At 41.1% G+C, this 18,220-nt stretch overlaps 1 protein-coding gene across 1 annotated transcript in view; it reads right to left on the bottom strand.

The window, feature by feature from the left end:
* Nucleotides 1-15,558: 15,558 nt before the first annotated feature.
* Nucleotides 15,559-18,220, bottom strand: part of LOC100847574 (ATP-binding cassette sub-family C member 4) — a 227,330-nt gene continuing 224,668 nt past the window's right edge. The window contains exon 28 of the mRNA XM_024989092.2: nucleotides 15,559-17,369. Within this exon, the coding sequence (XP_024844860.1) occupies nucleotides 17,349-17,369 (21 nt within the window). The 3' untranslated portion in view covers nucleotides 15,559-17,348. The remainder of the gene's footprint in view (nucleotides 17,370-18,220) is intronic.

The raw sequence follows: 18,220 nt of genomic DNA, 5'->3' as shown, positions 1-18,220 counted from the left end.
ACTGCCTAGAATGTGTTATTGGAATGAACGAATGACTGCAGGACTGAATGAACAAAATGTTGGGCTCCCATCCATAAGTATGTAGCTATTTGTGTGGCCATCTTACCAGCTCAGCAGTTTTCTTCCCTTCCACCCTAAATGAAGAAAGGTCAAAATTTGTGGAGCTTATCACAAGATCATGTTGCTATTCTTTGATAATTTCCCTTTTTAATAATGACTTTTGGCTTCAATTACAAAATACAAGTAAGTTCTGGAGAACTGGTATACAGAAATGTGGCTCCAGTCAACAGTTATGTACTGTGAAATTTCAATTTTCTATGAGAAGAGATCTTGGAAGTTCTCAACATTAAAAACAAAAAAGGAAAATGGTTAAGGTGTGAATTGACTGCTATGTTGATTGCCTTGGCTGTGTTGAGTATTTTCTATAGTCCATGGGTTGCAAAGAGTTGGATGTGACTTAGCAACTGAGCATATATGTGTATCAAGTCATTAGGTTGTATTTTCAATATTTACATTTTAATTGTTATTTATACCTCAATAAAGCTGGAGGGAAAATGATATTAAAGAAAGCCTTAATGTATTCAAATATTTTTATAAGTCAACTTGTAAGAATGACAGAATGTTGATCATGTTCTATCAGTGGGCATTGTGAGGATTTACTATACTATTTTTTGATATTCCATGCATGTTTAAAATTTTCTGTTAGAAAAAAATGAAAACAGAGCTGAAATTTATAACAATTACCTACTTTCTGGTGTTAGCTCTTTCTGAGATAATGCAATCTACAGTTTACATAACCCAACTTCACCTGATTTACAGTCCTCTTAAATCTCTTGCTGAAGTTGGAAGCCTAGTGACTTCCCTTATCAGGCTTCCCCAGATTGTTCTCTCCAGTCCCTACAACTATCTCATAATTAGCATCTCCAAACTGTCAAATACACTCTGTCCCTTCAGCTTCTGCTGTCTTTTTTGCTTTTAACTAAGATCTTTTGAAACTTCTCAGCATTCTTTTCTGAACATTAATATGATACTTAGAAGAGATGTTAAAATCCAGCTTTGAACGGTATAGAGAAGACTCAATATGAAGCCAGGGGACCAGAGCTTTAGATACTTCACTTATTACTTAACCTTTCTGACCTAGCCCATCTAAGGTCTAAAATGGGAAATTGCCACTCTTTGTACTCCCTGTAGGTTTATTGTGAGTCTCATAATGTGTAAATACACTTTTTAAAACTTAAAGAAACATACAAACCAAAAGGTTTCCATTCACTGGAATGGACATTCCATCCATTCCATTCATGTTTAGCTACATGACCACAAAGCCATGCGTGGAGGTTACAAACAGAGAAGATGTATTAAGGTCTATATCTGCATGTGTTTTCTGATCTTAAATGTTCAGTACTATAACTAAAGGCAATAATAAGTGTTGGAAAGGATGTAGAGAAATTGGAACTCTCATACATTGCTAGTGGGAACGTAAGGGGGTACAGCCACAAAGTTACCACATAATCCAGCAATTCTACTCCTAGGCAGATAAATGAAGCCCATGTACACATGAAAACTTACATATGAATGTCATAGTGGCACTATTCATAAAAGGAAAAAATGTATTGGAGGCAGGGCAATCCAAGGGTACATAAACTGATAAATGGACAAATAAAACATGGTATTACCGGCAATGGAATATTATTTGGCATTTTATAAAATACTGATGCATGCTATAACATGGATGAACACTGAATACATTATGCTGAGTTAATGCAGCCAGCCACTGACTCTAGTGGAAATGATGAGACAGCATCTAATAAGGGACTCAGTCTTGTCCGACTTGATTCATTCCCAAACAAGCCAGAGGGACATATGATGCAAATTTATAACTGTGTGAAAACTGATGTTGAAGCTGAAACTCCAATACTTTGGCCACCTCATGCGAAGAGTTGACTCACTGGAAAAGACCCTAATGCTGGGAAGGATTGGAGGCAGAAGGAGAAGGGGACAACAGAGGATGAGATGGCTGGATGGCATCACTGACTCGATGGACGTGGGTTTGGGTAAACTCCAGGAATTGGTGATCAACAGGCAGGCCTGGCGTGCTGTGATTCATAGGGTTGCAAAGAATCGAACACGACTGAGCGACTGGACTGAATGGAACTATAAATTATTAAATGGTCTATGGTATCTCTGTCAAATAGTCAAAGCATCAAGCATTAAATCTGCAGCAGATATAAGAGCAGTACTAAAATGGTTCAGCTGAGACAGTGCTGGTCTTCAAGCATTTTTCTATCAAGACAAAAGGGATTCACAATTTAAATACACTCCAGTGAGTAGCCATGGTCTGAATATGGTTAAAATTTCATTGTCACTCCACCGTCCCCTAATATATCCACCTCCATAACCTCAGGAATGGACATCTCATTCAAATCTAGCCAATAATAGTATGCTATGTCTCTGTTCAAAGGGTTTGGCCCAGAGATAAAGTGAAGGCCCATGTTAGGCCAGTTGGCTTTCTTCCTTGAGGATATTTTTGTCGCTGTTCTTTTTTGTTTTTGTTTTTCCTCGAGTTAGAAAGGGTAAAACTTCACTTTCCTTTCTAGTGAGGGAGTTATAAGGACATGACCCATGATTGCTGGTAGCTATGTGCCCCATTTACATGGAGAGGCCCAAAAGAATAAAGAAGCTTCCCAATGGCGCTGGTGTTAAACAAACCACCTGCCAATGCAGGAGACATAAGAGATGCAACTTCAGTCCCTGGGTTGAGCAGATCCCCTGGAGGAGGGTATGGCAACCCACTTCAGTATTCTTGCCTGGAGAATCCCATGGACAGAGGAGCCTGGCAGGCAACTGTCCATAGGGTCGCAAAGAGTCGGACATGACTGAAGTGACTTAGCATGATCACACATGCCTAAAAGAATAAAGCTGATACCCAAAGGAAAGTGAACAGCTATTTATTAAACACCTACTGTGTGGCAAGACTGATCCAGAAGCCAGGGATAGGATACATAAGTAGGATGAGTGATGTAAAGGAGAGTCTTGGCATCAGGCCTCCAGGGCTCCTGAGACTAGCAGGATCCCTAATTGGACGGTGTGACCTGCTGGAGCAGAAACTGTCATGTTCCCGCTCCTATCCTCTGACATTCCCTCACTGTTTTGGGAGCTCTATGCTTGTAGAGCATATTGGGGCCACATGTAAGACAAGCCAAAACCCCTGGATTCAACCCTCAGCCACTGATCAATGGGGAGTTGGTAGATAAATGCCCCAGTGCGTTGCCCATCGATTGAAGCAATTCTCTCTCCCATAGTGACCCAGCAAGAAGGAATCTAGTAGCCCAAGCTGTAACTTGTTTGTTAACACACTCTTTATTGACTTCCTTCCTTCTGTATATCACTTTTCCACTCCCTAAATGTGTTTTCCTGGGATCACTTCCAAAATAAACTACTTCCACTCAAATCCTTGTCTCAGGGTCTGCTACTGGGAAACCCAAACCAAGACACCTACCAAAACAGTCCTTCTAATTACTGAGAAATGTATTCACTCCCTTGCATCCATAGAAGTCCTAACTAATAATACTGTAAACCTTGGGTTGTCCAACACATTTGAGGACTTCAAATGCATCTGGTCAAAACTGAGGTGTGCTATATGTATACAAAACACAATAGATGTCAAAGACAGTGTAAAAATATTTTTCTCTCATTAATGATTTGTCACATTGATTACATGTTGAAATGATATTATTGTGAACATACTGGTTTAAAAATATCTTACTAATATCCATTTCACCTGTTCCTTTTTACTTTTTAACATGACTATTACAAAATTTTTAAGTTATAGTTCATGTCATATTTCTATGGCTGCAAGATAAGGCAGTAGCTTTGGATAAGAAGCAAATGAGAAAGGGCAGCTGGCCTTTGGCCCAAAGCTGGGAGTTTTGGTCAGAAAGCCTGAGGTGCCTCCTCTTCAAATGAGCTTATCTGCAAGGGTACATTTAACCCCATGTCGTGTATCCATGCAAAGTTCAGAATTAAACTATACGGTACAACTTGCTTGTATCCTGTGAGAAATTCCACTCTGTAAACAAAGACCAAATTCTGGGCCAAAGTTTTCTCCCTTTTACCAAGTGGTAAGTATGTGTGTGTCAGTTATCATTTTTCAATGTCCAGGTGACAAATCTTTACTGTTTAGACAAACAGCCAGACTATTTCTAGTACACATCTGTGTGTCCTATAGGACTGTAACTTTTCCTCGGCTACAATCAAATCACTATTCTTACTTCAAATTTAGACTTTCATCCAGCAACTGACTATTAAGTATTGCCATACATCTCTGCCTATCAGTCAACTTTTCAGTTTCCATAGAACAACCATCTCTGTATTGTGATGGCACTTCTTTGTAGATCTATTTGTGTGTTTTATTACACTTCCCTGAATTGTTCAAAGTAAATGGAAGATGGAAAAAATGAATATGTTAATATTAAAAATAATGTAACTAATGTAAATATAGAGAAATGAAAGGAGGTACCTACTCAGTCTGATTTGCATGCATATTAGAAGTAATGGTTCGTTATATGTTTAACTTTGAAGGAAGAGAAACAAAACTTTTAAATCTGTAAAATACATATAGCAGGTTTATTCATAATTACCAAAACTTGGAAGCAACCAAGATGTCCTTCAATAGGTGAATGGATAATTAACCTAGTTCATCCAGACTATGGAGAATTATTCAGCACACACACACACACACAATGTGCTACCAACCCATGAAACAACATGGAAGAATCATAAATGTTCATTACTAAGTGAAAGTAGTCAGTCTGAAAAGGTTACATGCTGTATAATGCTAACTGTACGACAAAAAGGCAAACTATGGAGATAGTAAAATGACCAGTGGTTGCCAGAGAGTGGAGACAGGAGTAAGGGATGAATAGGTGGAGCATAGATGATTTTTAGGACAATGGAAATACTCTGTATGATACATGATAATAAAAATGTCATACATTTGTCTAAACTCATAGAATGCACACCAGGAGTGAATCCTAATGTAAACTATGGACTGTGGGTGACTATGATGTATCAGTCTAGATTCGCCAGTTGTAGCAAAGGAAGGGATGTTGGTCATGGGGAGGCTCTGGAGTGTGAGGGCAGGGGGTATATGAGACACCTCTGCAATTGCAACCCCCCATAAAAGAAAAAAAGTCAATGAAATACTGACAAGATATTGATGAAAATGATGGAGACCCGGGTTCGATCCCTGGATTGGGAAGATCCCCTGGAGAAGGAAATGGCAACCTACTCTAGTACCCTTGCCTGGAAAATCCCATGGACAGAGGAGCCTGGTAGGCTACCGTCCATGGGGTTGCAAAGAGTCAGACATGACAGAGCGACTTTACTTACTTATATATCCAAATGGTGAAATGTTATAATAGAAGAAATATAGAGGTTTTAAGTTATAGACCTAATAGTTATAGATTCTATAGTACTAGTGTATCCTATTGATATCATAGAGGATTTCACAGGCTTACTCATTATCTGATACAGATACAGCTTTCTTCAACTCAATCAAGAAACTTAGAAGGCCAGACTTGGCCTTTCTGTTGTCATTTTTAAAAAGTAATTTATAAAACACTACCAGAGTTATCATCATAACCTTCTTTCCATCCCGTGCAAATCACCATCAAGAGAATCCAGTTTTTCATCATTAACATATTTTTGTGCTTATTAAATGGCTTCCACTTAATTAAGAGAAGCAGAATTTAAGAAATACATTTATAAAATTAACTTGCATTGCATATTTTCACATTTAATCTCTGTTTTGAATATTCATAGGTATGTTATATGATATTCAGGGTTAAAACTGAAGTGCTGTTCCTGAACATAAAGAACTTCAGGCATTTTTTTTGTATTTTTGTTTTCTGAGAAGAGACTTCCCTTCCTTCCTTTTAGATGGTCTCCTTTTCAACTGCACTCTCAGGGAAGCTGCAGGTATAAAAGTAGCAAACTGAATCTAAATGAAATGCATGTTTCCTACCCTCTCAGAACTTACAACAGATACTGAGTATGTAATTCCCATCCTTAGAGTCACACCTTCTCATGAAGGCTTTTATTATAATGTGGACAACAGAAATGAAGTCCATTATGTTTCAATACTAAAACAAAAAATGTTAACGCTTTTGATGGGCATTTTCCTAAAATGTGTTGCTGATGCCCCTCCATTCTTAAGAGTTTGCAGAACACGATGGCAAATATTATTTGGTATCATTGCCAACATGCAGTGTTGTGCCATTTAGTACAATAGTCTTCCCTTTAGTACAAAAGGTTTCCCTTGTGGCTCAGCTGGTAAAGACTCTGCCTGCAATGCAGGAGACCTGGGTTCAATCTCTGGGTTGGAAAGATCCCCTGGAGAAGGGAAAGACTACCCACTCCATATTCTGGCCTGGAGAATTCCATGGACTTCATAGTCCACGGGGTAGCAAAGACTCAGACACTACTGAGCGACTTTCACTTTCAATAGTCTTAGAGGCTAACAAAACATGGATATAGGGATTTATGGATTTACTAACACTTTTAATAGCTATGATTTAACTTTTAAATTTTCATGTCTGTTTTTAAAATATATTTTCTTCTCCTCATGTTTCTAATAATATTTTACTTTTACTACTTTTAAACTTGTTTGTAAAGTAAGATTTAAAAGGCTTTAAAGTAAGCATCTGAGGGTCTCCACTAGGAATAATAATGATGACTTTGGACATATAATTTTGTCAACTTCATTGACAAATGAAGATGCCTCTTGGTCTCAGTTGTCTTCTATGAGACTGAAACTGTCCAGAGAATGACAGCTGGAGAAGTGACTGTTATCAGATGCTCTGCTTTGCTAATGGTTTTATAGTGTCCCCAAATGGTTAGTAAATTTCTATTTTCTTTAATATGAAATATTTAAAGATTTCTAAAAATACAAATTTTTATATTTTAGCAGTATATACATCCCAAGCAGATTACATAAAATACTGATATTTGCCTACTTATTTAAGAATTTTTGTTAAAGAAATAAGACTTATGGAAATGAAAAAGAGGAAGTAACATCAAGAGTGAGAGAAGTCAGACTGAGCCCTAAAGCCCTCCAACATTCACAGGTAAAGACTCACCCAAGGAGACTGAGGTGGGAGAAAATGAGCAGTCACAGAAGTGAAGAGAGTGTCTCTAGAAGGAGAAGCTGGAGACCATGCTTCTGAGAGGCAGGTAAGATGAAGATGAAACAGTAATGATTGGATCTGGCAAAGCAGAGGTTTTTGATGACTTATTAAATGCAGCATTTTAAAGAGAGAGCGAGAAACCCAAATGGTCCAGGACATCAGGGCAGTCAACAAAGCCAAGGACACACATCCAGTTGTCCCTAATTCCTACACCCTGCCTGTAATTCCTACAGAGTTTATTTAAGCAAGAATACCCTCCCAGAGGAAGAGCAGGCACACAGGTGAGGAGCTGCTGTCCTGGGTTTCTTTGGCAACCTGTTTATGCCAAGATTGCTCAGTTATGTTCAACTCTTTGTAACCCCATGAACTGTAGCCTGCCAGGCTCCTCTGTTCATGTGATTCTCCAGGCAAGAATACTGGAGTGGGTAGCCTTTCCCTTCTCCAGGGGATCTTCCCAACCCAGGGATTGAACCCAGGTCTCCTGCATTGTAGGCAGATTCTTTACCAGCTCAGCCACAAAGGAAGCCCAAGAATACTGGAGTGGGTAGCCTATCCCTTCTCCAGTGGATCTTCCTGACCCAGGAATTGAACCAGGGTTTCCTGCATTGCAGGTGGATTCTTTACCAGCTGAGCTATCAGGGAAGCCCAACATGAGAGGGTAAGCTGACCGTAAGTCAGGTTGGTAACAGACAAGACACCTAGGAGGCCATGTGTGGGTGCATGAATGCTCAGTTACCAGTTGTAACTGAGTGACCCCATGGACAATAGTTGTAACTCTATGTGACTCCTTGGACAGTAATCCATCAGGCTCCTCTGTCCTTGGAATTCTACAGGCAAGAATATTGCAGTGGGTTGCCATTTCCTACTCCAAGGAGGCCATGGAAGGCTAGTTAATGAACATGAGCAATAGTTTTTTCTCCAAACTTCAGCTTGTCAAGCCACTAGGCAGACTCATAGGAACTCACTACAGGAGGGAAACTCTGTATAATTGGTTAGTTGAGCTCAGAATAACCTGTGGCATGAAAGTATAGCCAGTCTGGTAGTGGAGACATGTACCATCTACACAGTGAACACCCCCAACACCAGACCCCCAGGTCCTCCAGACAAAACCCATTCAGACCAGAGGGATATATCCTGGAGAAGACTGGTAGATAGACTTTACTATCATGCCAACAGCACAGGGCAACTTCAAGTATCTCTAGGTACTAGTGGACATATTTTCAAGGTGGGTAGAAAGGCTCCCCACTAGAACTAAAATGGCAAACAAAGTGGCTAAAGAGATATAATTCCCAGGTTTGGGCTCCCAGGTTCCTTATAAAGTGATAATGGCATAGCATTAGCATCTCAAGTGACAAAGGGGATAACAAGTGCCCTGGGCATAAAGTGGACTTTTCACTAAGCCTGGAGACCCAATCATGAGGGAAAGAAGAGAGATCCAATCACACCTTCAAAGACACCTTAGCCAAGCTATGCCAGGAGAAAATGTTACGTTACTCTCACTTGCCCTGATCTGCATGCTGTTAGCCCCAAGGGTAACAGTGTGCCCTTAGAGTCAAGTGTGTTTGAGCTCATGGTAGACCCACCCCCTAAGCCAAGAGAAGGGACCCTTTAGTTCCCTTGAAGTAGGACAACTCAAGTGTGCCCTCCCTGTAGGAGAAACCAAGGTAACCAGTTGATGCCTGTACCTACTGACTTGCCTGCCACTCCTTCCAGCTAGAGGCCCAGGTGGCTCTGAAAACCTGGAAAACAGCAGCCCTCAATCCCAGTCACTCCTGAGAGGAATGGATCCCACTTGGTGATGCCAATCACCCATCTGCCTCGAAGTTGCAGGGGGTCACTCCATGGGGACATCACACTCAAGTGAAGGGGGCCTTGAGCCCCATCCTTTGGAAAGACAACCTAGGTCAACAGATCCCCTTGAGTACTCATGTGAACCTCTCTCTGACCTGAAGTTTCTCTTCCAAAAAACAACAAAAGTATGTCCCTAAGGAGCAAATGACTAATTTTGGGAGTCACTGTGTTCAGAGGAGAGCTAGTGACCTTGGCTGGGGGAACAAATGCAACCCTGTCACCATAAAAAAGGGAACAGTCACCCTTGCAACAGTGACCAACCAGAACAGCTGGGGCTTCCAACTGTGACGCAAGCCCACTGCCTCCCAGACCAGGATGATCCTGGGGCACCAAGTTAACCTTGAACACCCATTCATGCCAAGGGAGGGGTCTATGCACCAGGCGGCATGTGGAGATGTTTTCACATGGATGCATGTGGCCTCATAGAAGAAGGCGCAGACGGACCACTGAGAGAGCCGCTGGACTGCATACACCAGGCCGCCTGATCCAGGAAACAATTTGAGGCCAGGGTGATGGGGCCACTGGAGCACCCCTGGGTTTGTGCTTTCCTGGGCCCCTTCATGACCCTCAGAATCTGGAAAACTCCAGACAGTGGTGGCTCAGAGGCAGAGCAGTTAGGGTGAAGGCCCGGGAGCACCAGACATGTCCACAGGCAGCAGGAGAAGTCCTGCTCCTCCCCAGGCCCTGAGGACCCCACACTCAGCAGGAAGCAGCTCCAGGAGCTGAGCCTACACCCTCAGCACCCTCAGGATGAGGAGCAGGACGGGGACAGGGGAGGGGTGTGTCACCCACAAAGCCCATCAACAGTTCCCGGGGAGGAAACATCGAATCTGCTCATAAAGTCTAAGCTTTTTTTTCCTTTGTGTTGGGTTGAGTTTCATTTGCTCACAGTGTTTGTTGTGCAGAGGTCTAGTATTCAGCCCTTCAGACCAGAGTCCCTGGTGCAAAATGGCCACACTTCAGTTCAAAGGGCTGTGTGCAGAGACATGGCACCCAGCACTATGATCTAGAGCTACAGCAGCACAGCTAAGCCTTCCCATGAGAATCTCCCCCATCCCAGATGACAGCCCTGCTGTCATATAAATCATATAAATTTATATTTATATCATATAAATCATATAAAACAGCCCTGCTGGTGTGGGGGAGAGCATGTGCTCTAGACCACAAGCTTCTACCTCTCATGTTTTAATGGGAATAAAGCTCTCCTCTCATTCTGAATCAAATTTCTCCTTCTATAGGTGCAAGGGATACCTGGCAGAAGGACCCTTGCTGGAGTCTGACTCGGGAGTCTAGGTAACAGAACAGGAAGAAATCAAAGCCTCTTCTGCCCAATAATGGAGTATGATCCTCCTAGAAACCTAGATAAGGGAGAAGCACTGGACTAGCCTAGGAAACTAATGATCTGCATCACTACTTTGAAAAGTGATGTTTAGCCTAGGAAATTCATTGTCCTTCCCACCCCTCACCCAACCCAGGTGAGGTTTGTAGGCTGCCTTGTTCTATCAGGTCAAAGACTTAACCTCTCAGAGTGGGATTCTTGAAGGAAATCCATTGTCTGGGAGACCCAGGCTCACACTAGAGCCAGAAGCCAACGATACTGAGCATTTTCTCCTTTAGTCACACCCACCCTTCTGACTAAAGCCCCAAGTGAGTGAGTGAAGTCACTCAGTCTTGTCCAACTCTTTGCAACCCCATGGACTGTAGCCCACCAGGCTCCTCCATCCATGGGATTCTCCAGGCAAGAATACTGGAGTGGGTTGCCATTTCCTTCTCCAGGGGATCTTCCCAACCCAGGGATCGAACCCAGGTCTCCTGCATTGAAGGCAGACGCTTTAACCTCTGAGCCACCAGGGAAGCAAGAAACACCCCTATAAATCAAGTGAGTGATTTATTTATCTTCTTATTCTATATTTGAGTATAGCCAATCAACAATGTTGTGATAGTTGAGGTGCATGGCAAAGGAATATAGCCATACATATACAGGTATCCATTCACCCCCAAATTCCTCTCCCATCCAGGCTGCCTGGAGCAGAGTTCCCTGTGCTATACCATAGGTCCTTGTTCAACAGAATGATTTAGACTTGAGACTTGGAGACTGGTTTTAAGCATGGATATGTATTTAAGGAGCTGCAGGGACAGGAAGCAGGCTTTCTCAACCTCAGGCCTACTGACATCTAGGACTAGATAATTCTTTGTTGGTGGGGTGATCTGTACAATTATTAACATGTTGTACATCTTGGTTCATTAAGCTGGGGTGCTTCCAGCATTTAACACGACTCCTAAATACGTACAATTTCACCCATAGATACTCCAGTACACACCTCTGAGAGATAAAGAATTGAGAAAGATAAACACAGTCCATTTCCGTTTAATAATCACCTTAACATTAATATATATATATATGTGTGTGTGTGTCTATATGTGTGTGTGTGTATATATATATATATATGTGTGTGTGTGTGCTCACGTTCAGTACTACGTCTCAAGAGCATCTTGAGAAACTTTGTCAGATGACTGCTAAAATTTTAATATTAGGATTTCACTAGATTTTTCTTCTGTTCCCTCAGTCGTTATAAGTATATGCATTTAATTTGGCATTACATTTCTTTACTTAACAATCCAAGACGTTGTCCCAGTGACCACTGCTCCCTTTTCTAAATCATTATAAACCATCAGTTTAATACTGCACTTTGGAATTTTACATGGAAGCAGTTTCTGGAATGATTCATTTCTTCCCTTTGAAATATTTGGATAAAAAGATTCAATCTTATCTTGATACCACTCCTTCTCTTTCATTATTATTGTATAATAACCTAATGAGATAATTTTCCACCCAAGAACTGGAGTCAGAAATTAAAAATTATTCTGAGGAGAGGTAGGAATTTACCAAAGGCCTGGAGTGGTGGGAGGCGCTGCCACATAGAGGTCACAGCTGACAAAGATAACTTTTCCTCCCTGTCACAGTTGTTAAGGGACATGGTTTTGGTGAAAATGCTGTGATGTTTGCCTTGGCTGCTTTTTACATGTCCACACCCTAGTTTAAAAGCCGAGAGAAGAAACCGATCAACACCTCAGACCCTCTTGCCTTTTCTACCCTCACCCTCCCGCTTTGTCCTTCTGAGTGAAGCCACTCAAATATCAAGAGATAAGCTTTTAAACAGCTGGGAAGTTAGCTGGAGAAGATTTCAGTTCTGAGACAGAACTCTGGGGAGTCCTGAATAGAGGTGAGGGGAAGTCCAAGGGCTTCTCTTGGCCTCAGACCTTATTAACAGGAAGTTTGTACCTTTCCACCACCCTCTTCAATTTCACCCACCACCCACCCCCTGCCTCTGGAACCACCAATCTGTTCTTTGTATCTATGAATTCGGTTTTGCTGAGGTTTTTCGTTTGTTTGTTTTCAATAAAATGTTTTAATCTTTAGACTTGGGTACCACAACCACAGTGTGGAGCCTGACTGCACACGGTGCTTGGAACCCAGGGCTCCCTGGACATTGAGTTTCTCCTCCCGACCTTCCTAAGACCTTCATGTATGTTAACAACACCATAGAGGTTCTCACCACATTTGTTCATTTACTCATTGGGGAGCTTTCTGCGTGTATAGGTCTGTGTCCACACCGTGGGCAGTGTAGTGAGGAACAAGTGAGATGAGAGCCAGGATAGGAAAGAGCTGGAGACCAGCCGCCCTGCCCTTTTCTGCAGGAAAGGCAGAAAAGGAGCCTAAACAGCCCTAGAACAATCACAAATGCTCCTGCGCAAACGATGAGCCTCTCCTGTAGACCCTGCACCTGGGACCCCCACCAGCAGGGGGCAGCACCTGGGAGCGTCGTAGTGATGCTGGACTTCCGCCCACATGGACCTCCTGAGTCTGAATCTGCAGGTTAACAGTGTCCACAGGTGACCTGCGGAGAAAGCAATGGCAAGCCACTCCAGTACTCTTGCCTAGAAAATTCCTGGACGGAGGAGCCTGGTAGGCTGCAGTCCATGGGGTCGCTAAGAGTCAGAGACGACTGAGCGACTTCACTTTCACTTTTCACTTTCATGCATTGGAGAAGGAAATGGCAACCCACTCCAGTGTTCTTGCCTGGAGAATCCCAGGGACGGGGAAGCCTGGTGGGCTGCTGTCTATGGGGTCGCACAGAGTCGGACACGACTGAAGCGATTTAACAGCAGCAGGTGACCTGTGCTGCTGCTGCTGCTGCTGCTGCTGCTGCTGCTGCTAAGTCGCTTCAGTCGTGTCCGACTCTGTGCGACCCCGTAGACGGTAGCCCACCAGGCTCCCCCATCCCTGGGATTCTCCAGGCAAGAACACTGGAGTGGGTTGCCATTTCCTTCTCCAGAGGTGACCTGTAGGCACGGTCAAATATGGAAAGTGCTGACCCCAGCTACAGATAGACCTATGGACAGATGGAAAAGAAGAATACGTAATTAGTTAGGAGGGCTTCTTGGAGGAAGCCTCTAACAATGCAAGAAGCTGAAACTTATGAAGAAATAAGATCTTTTGCTTCCAAGAGTGGTTCTCACTTGGCTGCAGGGTGGAATCACCTGTGGGGTCTTAAAAAATATTGACTTCTGCCTTCCCTTCCCCAAGATTCTGATTTAACTGAGATAAGCAACCATGCTCATAATTATCTACCTCAATAGGTGGAAGCTAAGATATAAAATCTGTTTCATTAAGTCTTTTTTTTTTTTGGTCAAGTCTGAAAAATTTAATTTTAAAAATGTTTTTCATGTAGCATCTTCCAAAATTAAATATGATTAGTTTTGGGATCAAGCAGTGTTTTGGAATACCTGAAGCTTCTACCTATTGGGGTAGATAATTCTGAGTTGGTTTATGAGTATGGTTGCTGACTGAAAGAGTGATTTTAGTTAGAACTGTCCAATGTAAGCTTTCTGTAAAACATTCTATGTGTATCAAAGTCTTCATCTTGGTTCTTCCAGAGCTTGAACTCCTCCCTCTGTGCTTGTGTCATTTTAACTACATGTGAAGGAAGAACAGTTTAGGCCATTGGATGAAGACCTTCTCAAATACACCTTCTACAGTTTCCAACCTACCTTTGTTGTTGTTGCTGTTGTTCAGTTGCTCAGTTGTGTCCCACTCTTTGTGACACCATGGACTGAAGAACTACAGGCTTCCCTGTTCTTCACCATTTCCTGGAGTTTGCTCAAAGTCATGTCCACTGAGTCAGTGATGCCATCCAACCATCTCTTCCTCTGTCATCCTCGCCTCCTCCTGCCTTCAATCTTTCCCAGCATAAGAGTTTTTCTAAAGAGTCAGCTCTTCGTGTCAGGGGGCCAACCTACCTTTATCCATGCCTATCCTGCTTTCCTCTCCTGGTGTTTAAGAATCACCAAGGTCAATGATTCCACCCTGGGTCTTTGGGTGGAAAGACACTCAAAGTCCATCCATCATCCCAACCAAAGCAATGGTTCAAGGGCAGGAATTATATTCATTTTCCAGATGAAGAAGCTAAGATTCAGAGGTTGAGACACAAAGGCAAGTAACTAAGGGGACCGTAGCCCATTTTGTCAAGGACGATACCAGTGTATTGTTCTGGCATCTTGCTGGTTATTGCTTTCCTTTCACTCTCAAGTATCCCACTCTGGACACTCTTTGGGCACTCACATTTTTAGCATGTGGCACAGAAAGAACTGGCATGCAGATCAGTGTGACTGACTCCAAAAACTGGGTTTTGTGTTATCCTATGCTACCTCTTAACATTTCAGAATTATAATGTTTAGAAAGAAGGTTTCTTCTTTGTCATCATTCATTCAGGAAACATTTACTGAGCATCTCTATGTGACAGACACTGTGCTGGAGGATGTAACTAAAAAGCGAATAGGATCCACTTGCAAGTCGTGAGAAGCTCATGATTTACTAAGAAAACAGACCACCTATGAAAGGGTGTTAGAGAAATATGAGTTACCTAGCATGAGGACTGATCTTTCCAGAGAAATAACAACTGGTTTGATCCTAGAGAATGAAGTATCTCCCCTACATGGGCCTCCTGATCTTTTTCACACCACAGGGCACTGAGGAGAATCACCAAGTCATCATTCTGACTTACACATCAGTCAGCAAGAGTTTCACCCACAGTACATCCTCATCACCTACCTCTGGACCTGTGACACAGGCCGTGAAGACCTGGAGATGTGCTGTTCTGACCTCCCTTCAAGGACTCTCCCCCTAGTTGCTGGAAGTGCTGCCAGTGGGCAATCTTCAGCCTACAGAGCTTCTGGGGGGCAGCCTGTGTGAAATGACCCATCCAGGTGGAGGCAAAAAGCCCTGGCCAGTGGACATGTCAGGACAGCCCTGAAGGGCCATCTTCACTCCAGAGCCCTGAAGGGTCAGCTAAGGTCATCTGGCCCATGATCCAGCTTGGTTTTTTCCCTCTGCTCTATCCAGTTTCTTCACTCTTAATTCCATGAGTGCTAATTCCAACAACACCCCTAATAAACATCCCAACACTAAACTCCATCTGAGTCTATATCCCAAAGAACCAATCTGTAACATACATCAAAAACATTCCAGAATTTGAGGATTTTTATTTGAAAATTTCTAGTTATACACATAATATCTTAAAATCCCACGAATAGAAAACAAAAATGGTGGAAACAAGGACTTTGTGTGTCAATATTTTAAACCTTTCATTTAAAATCCTCACTCTAATGTTCTCTGACCAAAATGAAGTTAAGTTATATATTAATATCAAAAGAAAACTATTACATCGAATCATAAGAAACTGCTATTTTTATGAGCTAATAAAGGTTGACTGTTAGCAATTTACATAGCTAATATAAGAGAAAAATAGCTATTAGTATCTGGAGTTTAGAGAACATTACACTGATGAATAACTCATGAGTGAAATATATAATAATGAATCAAATTAATAATTTGAAAATACAAAATACATAATACTGTGATTATTGAACAGTGCTCAGTACCAAAACTTGTAGGCTACAGCTAAAGTGGGCCTTTAGGTGGAATAAAAAAGTAGGTTTTATGTACTTGCATAGGGGAAAAAAAAGTTTAAAAATTAATATGTTTCCAATTGAAGAATTTGGAGAAAAAAACTCAAATGAAGAAAAGTTGAAGGAATGGAAGAATATGATGAGCTAGATAACATAAAATCGGAAAGAATCAATCAAGCACAGAATTTGATTCTTTGAAAATTAATAGGAAAAAATCAAGCAAGATTATTCAAGAAAAAAAACAAGGCTCAAAGAAAATTAAAAAGCAAAATAGAACCCAATTATAGCTACTTAGATATTAAACATATAAGATTTTATGAATAATTTTAAGTCAATCAAGCTGAAAACTCACATGAAATAGATTAATTCACAAAGAATGAAACTTACCAAAAATGCCTGTAGAAATAATAGTGGTCTAATACTGAGTGGTCTAAAATAATCACTAAAAATAAACTAGATGGTGATGGTTTCATGACACTGTGAATGTGGCTAATGCAGTGAATTGTATGTTAAAATGGTATCATCGAAATTTTATGTTATAAATTTAAAAAGTGTAAAATATAGAATACAATACAATTCTCCATCTAGAAGACAGTGATCACCTAGAAGGGCTCCTATTTTGAGAAAGCATATTTTCTCTTCCTTTTGTTTTAGAATATATAATCAAATATTACCTTTACATATTTTAAATCAAGTGTCTTTTAAATTTGGGCAGAGGATACCTCTCTTTCCTATCTCACATAAACTAAAGTATATTTTTTTTGTTTTTTCTTTTTTATATCTCTATTTTTATCAGAGATATTTATATGCAATAATGGATCGTAGCACTGTTAAAGAAAGTGGTAAAACAAATGGTGACTTCACATGGTCTTCAAGTAAATAGAACCCCTGATAAAATTGGAAAGTAATATATAATTTTAGGAACAGTAAAAGACATCTGTGACAACTTTCTTTATACCTCATAAAATGAGTTTTGGTTCTGGAGTCTCTCAAGGCACTAAACCTGGTAGACAGCTTTCACTGGTGGACTTCACCTCTGATTTGGATAAGAAAAAATAGTATAATATATAAATAAAAATAATAAATCATTTTGTTAGAGCTTGAAACCATTGGGCAAAATTGGAGAAAAGAAGTCCAAATAAACTAACATCCATGTGTAAATATTTGGGACTAGTATAAAAAAAGTATAATATAGTTTTTGCAGTGCAAAAACTATTGGAAAAACACCTTTGGAATAGACTTGACATCATGGTAGAATCACAGTGCTGACTCAACAATCATTAAGGCTGAGGGCTGTCCATTGGAAGCATTCATAACCACATGGCCACTGTGAGTAACATCTGGTTATTTCTTTTTGGTGTGTGCCTGAAGGGGAAAAAGAACAAATTAAAAAAAAAAAATGTTTAAAGCATTTTAAAGGCTTCCTTTCTAAGGCAACACACTTGGAATACATGTGGAAGATGTCCACATCTTCATATTAAACAATCACATAGCTACTGGAGGCACAATTTTAAAAACCAGGGATGTGCTTATTCTATGGAGGAAGTAGTCCCATTAGACTTCTCAGTGGGGCTGGGCTTAATGCCAAATAACCTGTAGATTCACTAGAGTTCTGATCATTCTAATTCACAGATATGCTTTGTTACTACAGTATATTAAAAAACAAAATCACTTTACTGACTCAAAACCTGGAGATAAATTAAAAACAGAGTGACAAAGACGCTAGGAAATCCAGCGTCTGCACGAGAGTTTCTCATTTTCACACATAAAATGAGCTCAATAAATCTGGATGTTAATATCCAGTTTTAATCCCTGTATTTTATAAATTCTGATTGATAAACATTGAAATGCTGGATATATACATATATGAAATATGCTGCTGCTGCTAAGTTGCTTCAGTTGTGTCCAACTTTGTGCGACCCCATAGATGGCAGCCCACCAGGCTCCCCCATCCCTGGGATTCCCCAGGCAAGAACACTGGAGTGAGTTGCCATTTCCTTCTCCAGTGCATTAAAGTGAAAAGTGACTGAGTAATACTCCATTGTGTATATATACCACGGCTTTCTTATCTATTCATCTGCTGATGGACATCTAGGTTGCTTCCATGTCCTGGCTATTATAAACAGTGCTGCAATGAACATTGGGGTACACGTGTCTCTTTCAAGCGAAGTCGCTCAGTCATGTCCAACTCAGCGACCCCATGGACTGCAGCCTAC

The sequence above is a fragment of the Bos taurus genome, unplaced genomic scaffold, assembly GCF_002263795.3.
Source record: "Bos taurus isolate L1 Dominette 01449 registration number 42190680 breed Hereford unplaced genomic scaffold, ARS-UCD2.0 Leftover_ScbfJmS_2057, whole genome shotgun sequence".
NCBI lineage: Eukaryota > Metazoa > Chordata > Mammalia > Artiodactyla > Bovidae > Bos > Bos taurus.
The sequence above is the reverse complement of the archived record's forward strand: the minus strand, read 5'-3'. Positions and strand labels throughout refer to the sequence as shown.